Below are 8,192 nucleotides of genomic sequence, written 5' to 3'. Positions count from 1 at the left end.
TCTATAATTGCTTAAATACAGCTATCAGCTGAAGGTTAAGCTCATATTTGCTCTTTAATACATGTTATAATTTTATGTACAGTGTTATTGTTGGTATAGTAGTTGTCATCACAGCTAAAATGCAACAAAATTTCAGCCAGCTTATGGCTTTCTGTAAAGAAACCAGACTTCTGATCGTTTAGAGTTTTTCTTTCAAGTCACTGATAATTGATAAGACAGGTTAGATAATTTGGTATAAAATTCTGGTATCACATGTTATGCATTTGAATGGATAACAGAAAAAGAAAGGCAAATGTGAAGAAAAATAGACAGTCAGGTGATTTACTTTAAGAAATAATTAGCTTAGTCTGTGAATGCCAGATCAGTGCAATTCATATTAATTTTTAATGCCATTTGAAATAAGTTGTAATATCAAAATGAAGATGGAACCAAGAACCATTAGGTTAAATTACTTCTGACTGGAAGCATGTTGAAATATGAAGACTTTTCTCTGAACGATACCCAGCTCAAAGGAAATCCACAGGGAATAAATTGTGAAAAAACTTCTAAAGCCTTTTGTCTGAAGTATTTCCCCACAAAGACGTAAATGACAGGGTTAATGCAACTGTTGGTGGTAGCCAGAGTATAACCAAACTGCTCACCAAAGTTGAGCAGTTCTCCCCAGAAGCAGCCTTTGATAACTTCCATCTGATATAATATATCAAGGAATACAAAAAAATGGTAAGGAGTCCAGCACAAAAGAAACATCAGTACCACTGCAAAGATCAATCTGGTAGCCTTTGTGCCTTTGTGCCCCTTGCAACTCTTTGCTCTGAGACCAATTTTTTCTCTTGCGTTTTTTTGTAGGGAACAAATAGTAGAGAAATTAAGGAAGATGATTGCTGTAGATGGCAGTGCAAAGCCTACTATGTTGAATACTAGGTTTTCAGCTGTTATCCACAATGGGGTGGGGAAGTCTAAAGTGCATGCCGAAATATTCCACAGAGGAAAGTGTTTCACAGTCCAAAACATAAAGGTTGGGACGCTGAGAAGGATGCCAAAGAACCAGGTGAGCAAGCAGATCTTTTTGGCCATAGTTTTGCTCCGTATCGCTCTGTGGTTCAAGGTATGAACAAAAGTGAAATAGCGATCCGTGCTGACTGCCACCAGCAAGTAGATGCTTGTGTACATGTTTAGGATGATGGATGCGCTGGTGCTGCGACAAAGGAAATTGCCAAATGGCCAGTTAAATTCATTCCTGATGTTCTCTGCCCAGAAAGGAAGGCACATGAGGAAGATAAGATCAGCAACAGCTAGGTTCATAAGGTAGATTTCAGCTATCTTCAGGGGGCCCTTGTGCAGTGAATAAGTGAAGAGAACAAACACATTTCCAAGCATTCCAATAACACAGATGGTGTCAATGTACTTGGGTACTATATAGTACACGATTTCCCACCAGTCATTCAAGTCTAGGCAAATAGCTGAGTTGCTCATGTTTTCACTCAGGTTTGAAGATGGAACATTCAGTAGAGGAGTTTCAGTCATTTTTTTAAAATTCTGAAGTGAGAAGGAGATGTCTTTGAAATAAGAGAAAGGAACTGCAAAAAAGAAGCATAAAATTCCAGAAGTTGTCTCCCATCAATGATGTAACAAACATATAACTGCTGGTAATTCTATATTAGTGCTCACTGATTATTGTAGGCTTGATGCTTCATATGTGCAATGGTGAGTAATGTTCCCAGCACTGGCAAGGATGGAATTTCACCTTAAGAAATTTCCTCTCTTTGCTGCCATTGTTTAAAGTGACACAGAGGAAGGAAAGTGCCAATTTAGTGTAAATAGTTCTGTATGTCTGCTCCAGACTGATGACAGAAACAGACATAGCCAAATTCCAGCCCCCTGAGACTAGTGGGACTCACACTGGTGACACACAGCTAGCTTTGCACCCTTCCCTGCCCTTTCTCTCACTCTTATTTTCTGTGCTATGTATAATTTCAGCAGGATGATGCCCATTTCCCCAGAGCTGGGAAAGCTACTCACTCTCTGTGTGCATCACTTGTTTGCTTAACTTTGCATTCTTTTGTTCCCTCTCAGTTCCTCCTATACTGAACTTTGCGTTCAAAGTTCCCATTAGATTAGACAGCCTATTGCCCTCAAATGTCAGCAGTTCTAATAATAAAATATCAACTCCTCTAAAATATTCTTGCCTGAAGGAAAGGCTTCTGCAGCTCCAAGTTCACAGCACTCTTCTCCAGTTCAAAAATTTCATTTGAGTTCAGCTGGAGAGAGGCAGCTCCAGCCTCCAAAGCATTTAGGTTTTTATAGCACTGGAAATAGTTTTATTTTTCTCTAGTAACTCCATGGGAGATTGTGCGGGAATGACAGCATGGTAAAACATTATCCTCCACTGGCTGCCAGAGCTGCCTCCTGAGGCGACTTTATTCTCCTGTTATGCTCAACCATAGTGCGTGGACTGTGTTTTTTACAGGGATTCAGTCTCAGAATCATTATGATAAGGAAGACATTACTGAGCCTGTGGTGACATCCATTTCTGTATTTCATATCCAAGTGGAGCATGTTAATCATAAAAAAGAATGCATTTTTAAAAAAATCAATATTTTTCAGTCAGTCATCCTGAATTTTAACTTTTTGTTACAGCTATTTATCTCTGCTCTTTCAGTTTCTGTACTTTTACACCAAGGAGACAGCTAAGGAGGAAGTTTCTGAAGGAAGCATTTAGGACCACTGTTCATTTCTTTCACATGTATGTACAACCTTAGTGATGTCTGCTTCTGAGCAGCTTGCAATATTTATCTCTGTGATGCCTCTAGAAATTAGTTAAGTACTAATATTTCACATCATGCAATTTGGTATTTAATGCACAGAACATTTTTCATCATTACGGAATTAAATGAGCAGCAAAGTTTTATCTGAGTTCATAAACTCACTCAACCTGGCAGTCTTGTCAGGGAGCTGGGCTATAACCCAAGTTATAATATCTCGCTGGCTTTGAACATCTTCTCTCAAAACAGTCTGAATATTATCTAGTCAACTGACAGTCTCATGCAAACTAGGACAACTTGAGAGGATCTAAAACTTTAGAGAACATACACAGAGCAAATAAATGGCTGATAAGCATCAAGGAGGCTCTCTGTGAGATAGCAAGAAACTATTTGTGAGACAGCAGGAATCTAACCTTTTTACAGCAGGAGGCTGGCTAAGGTCTGAGAGTAATGGAAGAAAATCTGCAACATTATATGTCAGAAATATTGTAGAAGAGAGACAGCAGTTAAACATTTCCATTTGTAAATATAAATATATATATATTTATATATTATATATTTATAGATTATATATCTATAGATATATATAGAATTATATATTTTACTAAATATAGAGGGAAAAGAAGTGCTTATTTTCCTTGCTCACCTATTTTCTGATGATTTTTTGCTATCAGTTTATGCCAGTCAATTTGCCCACTGTCTGTGATCTCTGGGCTGGAGCCACAAATTTATTCATTATGGGCTAAACTAAAAACTTCAGGAACATTCACTTTCGACTGAAGCTTAGATCTGAGCCACAGCTAAATCTGACTTCTTGTTCAGCTAGTAATTGTACATGAAGTTTCTGTAGAGTTTGTCATGCTACTAGCCAGTGTCCAAGCACTACCACAAGCCATAAGCCTTTTATAAACCTAGAGGTCAGATGTCTTTCTGACAGAAAATGCAATTCATTTTCAGTTGCTTAATTTCATTTCTTCTTCAAAGGCAATTTTCTTCTGTAAGTATTCTTAAGTATTTAGCGCTAATGGACAATTAGCCTCATGAGTGGTTTTCAATTTCTGTACTTAACACATTCCAGCCATCTTGATGCAAATAATGACATATTTTTCCCACTTTGAACGGCTTTCTGATTAATTTCCTTGTACAGTGAATCTATCATCATTATTACTATTAATAGATATTGCCCGGTTAGGATAGTGTTATTCTGGGAACACTAAGTAAGTACAACTTTGGGAGCAATCTTAAAACTAAAGATTACTTTGAAAGAGAAAATTCTTCAAACAGCTGAACATGTTCAGCTATAAAGAGATTTTATAAAATTAATCATGTTTTTACACATAAAGAGAACTAATCCTGACCTTCACAGTTAGTGAAAAAGAAAGGGAAACCTACTACACTGCACAGATCAGAACTGAGAGCACAACAGACTTTTTTTAATATAAAAAGAACGTGAAATAATTTTAATAAAGGTAAGACATTAAAAACAGAGAGACATACCTACTCCTTGTCCTTTCTGGCACTTTAGGCAAAGTTTCAAATTCAGAAGCAGTTGGTAAATAACAGTGTAGAGGTTACTGAGGGAATTCAAAGATACATCCTGAGGCACGACTGAGTGACTGAGTTCTGTCCGAGTGCTTTGCTGGCCATGTACGATGTGTGTGATCTTATGTTTTGGAAGAAAGCCCCAGGATTTATTTTTTTTTTTTAACTTCTCCAGAAGTCAGCTGTAGTAATTTTCAAAGCATGTGAAATATTTTGTTCTCATTGTGAAATCATATAAGCTATATTCTATGACTTTTGTCCTCCTGTGACCACTAAGTAAAGCTCTCAATTACAGATCCTTGACAATTAAAAGTTCCTTTGTATGATTAACCATGTCTGTAATAATGATAATTTTATCTGACTGCTCTCTCAGTGCCAATGCACACAAAGACAAACTTTGAACTAGGTTTTGTAGTGGTGGGAGTTCTTTCCACTGCCAGCCTGGGGGAGACGCATGACAAGGAGCTGGGGTTAAAGCAGAATTAGTATAGGGGAAGAGCTTCTGAAATGTGAACCCACCAAACCCCATGTCAGCCTTTCCACCATTTTTGAAAAGCAATTTCTTTTGCACCCCACTATAGGTGTCTATGAGTCTCTGTGAACATTACTACTTCCCTGTAGCACATGATGACTGCTGTATTTTCTCAGGCTTGCACCCATAAATAATTTTCTTTTTATCTGATTACCTGCTGGGTAAGGTAAGATTAGCCTAAGATTAGTTGTTTATAAATTTTAATCTTTTTCATTCTGCTTGTCCTCTGATTAAAGCAATATTTAAAAAAAAATTGTATCTGATGCATCTCAGATTTTAAATACAAATCTCTCAAGTATATCTGTGTAAACAATAGGGTTTTCCAACTTCTTTTTAAAATCAGGTGAGAAATTATCAAGAGACTGGAATATTATTTACTTATCTGGAAACATTCTTCCCATTAGCTACCTATCCAACACATGTACCATGTCTCTGAACTCTTATTCAACTGTGTACATTCTTTGATAGTGTATTAAAATGAAAAGCCATATGAGGTTGCACGGTGATATCTTATTATGAACTTCCCTATCATCATGGTAAATACCTTTATTCCAACTTTTTATTCATTAAAAAGATACTAACTTAGAGTTACACAAACACTGGTAAAATTGAAAAATTTGAAAAATTGTTCCTATTAACACCATCACACTGGAGAAAACTTAAAGAACCCAATATTTAATTTGAAGATTTAAAATGTATAAATACTTCATATATTTAAACGGCATATTTAGACATTTATTTTACTAAATAAATGAAAGAGTATAAGAAAATGCATCTCAAATAACATTATATGTTTCACTTCTGCCAAAATGCTTTTTTTTAATACCTTAATCAAACTTTTATTTTAGGGATGATCTGAAACACAATAATTTTTGAATTACATGTTACCTAAGGAATCCTAATAACCTACGGAAAACTAGTCTCTAAACAACACATCCCACGCTGATTCATTAAGGTAAGTGCAATACAACAGGAGATCTTCGTCACAGACTTTCTAAAACTTCCTCTTTGCTTACGCTAGTGCATTTCTGTGTTTAAGTTATTTTCTCCATAAAGAAGAACATTTGAGCAAGAATAAGAAATCTGGAATTCATCCTTGCTTGGACATGAATCTCTAGGAGACGCCAACATTCACATTTATTCAGTGACTGAACAGAAAACTGCAGCTGTGTCTAAAATTTATATGATAAATAGCATAGTCTTATGAAACTCATCACTTCAAAATGAGGTCAAAATCTTGTTTTGCAAATCCTACTCCTCTTTGTAAATCTAGTTTCTTATTTTCTGTTGTTTTTCATTGGGATCTTTAGAACTTCTTTCAGTATTGGAGAGACATTCAAAACTGGGAATCTACGTTTAGTGGAAATAGTGAAAAGAATAGGCACTGCAGTAGCTCCAGCTCATAAACAGCTTAGAACAAGTCCACATAGGGAGCCATAACTTTATAAAAAAAGGGAATTTATTTTATTTTTTCTCTGCAACTTGAGTCTTCATTTCAACCTGTAGAAAGCATATAATTATTTCTTAACTTTTTACATTTTGCACAGATGTAATGGACCACAAATTAAAGGAATGTGAAGGATTAGTTTAAAAATATCTATATAAGGGTCAACAGTTAAAAGGTTTTTACTGTGTATACATGATTAAAACATATCTGTCTATTGGTGCCTTCAACTTGGGATACTCACAGTCCATTAGTTTATGTTTTAAGCTTATATGATCTTCAGCCACCCTGTCTATGTTGACTTTCCTGCAAAAAGTACACATTCTCTAGAGCTGCATAGGAATTTACAAACCTTAACTGAGCCTCTCTGATCAGAAAGATTAAAGAAATATGTTGTTGAAGGCAGAGGTAAGATTGTTTGCTCAGTTATTACACACATTACATGGTAGACAAATGGCAGAAATCCAAAAGGTCTGCAGAGTTCTGGCTCTTGGTTCAGTAGTGCAGCCACTCCTTGCATCTTCCTTGCAACATACCTGGAACATTTAATGATCTAAACAAGGTCTCTTTTTGGAACAGTATGATTTAATAGTATGATTTTCTTTATTGAAATGGTTTGCAAATCAACACAGTTATCTGCTATAACTATTCATCTATTCTGGAACAGGAGAAAAGTTTTTTGATGTGATCTTGTGATGTAAAATTCTTTGTTCATCTTGGTTGGTTTCCTTTACAGATACTACAGACAATGGTTGCTAGGGATAGCTTAAATCCTGGTGCAGTGATTTACAATTCCTAATAAATGATCCTGGTAGCCTCACAGTGCAGCAAGAATCAAGCTGTACTAACTACAGTTTACTGAGGCTGGAACAGCAAGATATGGAAAGAGACAAGATAGGCTGGAAACCCACATTGTGCTGATGGAAGAATGGAGTGAAAGGAGGGTTCAGTGGCTAAAGTACTGCTTGGGCATTTGTGCGACTTGAACAGAGATCCTGACTTGTCCACAAAACCCTGCCTAAAAAAGAGCAGTCTTGGCCTGTCCACAAGCACCAGCTGTTTGTGCTAACAGCTTTCAAGACCATTAATTTTGGATTTCAAGTGAAGCCACTAATCAACTTGAAAAAAAACAGACAGTGAAAAGATGAGAATTATTCCTTCTCGTAGCTACTACAGGCCAGAAATATCACCTGGCTATTCTTGCCATTCCTCTGGCAATGGTCCCTAGCCACATCCATTGGACTGAATGTGGAGTCAGCCATCTGCGTGACCAAAGTCTTAAAATATGTGGCAGCCTCAGGTAAAAGGGAAGACGGAAGCAACTGTGGGAGGGGGACAGGATAAAGAGGAATAAAAGTGTGATTACAGCTTGACATCTCCAGCTCTGAGATCCTCAGGACAAAGTCTGCCCTCATTTTACCAAGACCCTCTTATATTTTGCCCTGTTTCTGTGAGGACAGAGCCAAGCATCTGAATGTGACTGCAAACTGCCAGTAGGTAAGGTGTAGCTTTGACATTGTACTTTATTTCTAGGAGTTTTTTGTTGCTGCATAACAGTACATGCAAATACTGCACAGTGTGTGATCACACTGGAAAGTGAGCAAGAACATGAAGTAAACAGTCTGTGAGCCAACACTGTGCATTCTGCGGTCCGCAGAGGCTGTGCAGGGGCTTTCCATTGCTGCTAGTGTCTGTGTGCTTTGAGAGAAAGCCCATCTGTTTGCAGAGGGCTCATCCTGCAAACAGCACCTGTAGGCTCTTGTGTACCCCAGGTCCTCACAAAGGAAAGTAGTATCTGCTGTTTCATGGGACCTTGAGCTACCAGTGGCCAGAGAAAAGCTACTGAAAATATTTCAGTATCCTTAGCTGCCTTAGTTCAGATTTTAACTTCCAAAAGGACTGAAGGTGGTCA

General features: G+C 37.2%; 1 protein-coding gene across 1 annotated transcript; it reads right to left on the bottom strand.

Moving 5' to 3' along the window:
- Positions 1–438: 438 nt before the first annotated feature.
- BDKRB1 (bradykinin receptor B1) lies at positions 439–1,524 on the bottom strand. The gene has a single exon (XM_074909671.1). The coding sequence runs from the start codon at positions 1,522–1,524 to the stop codon at positions 439–441; it is 1,086 nt and encodes a 361-aa protein (XP_074765772.1).
- Positions 1,525–8,192: the final 6,668 nt, after the last annotated feature.

The sequence above is a fragment of the Athene noctua genome, chromosome 6 (genome assembly GCF_965140245.1).
Source record: "Athene noctua chromosome 6, bAthNoc1.hap1.1, whole genome shotgun sequence".
Lineage (NCBI taxonomy): Eukaryota > Metazoa > Chordata > Aves > Strigiformes > Strigidae > Athene > Athene noctua.
The sequence above is the reverse complement of the archived record's forward strand: the minus strand, read 5'-3'. Positions and strand labels throughout refer to the sequence as shown.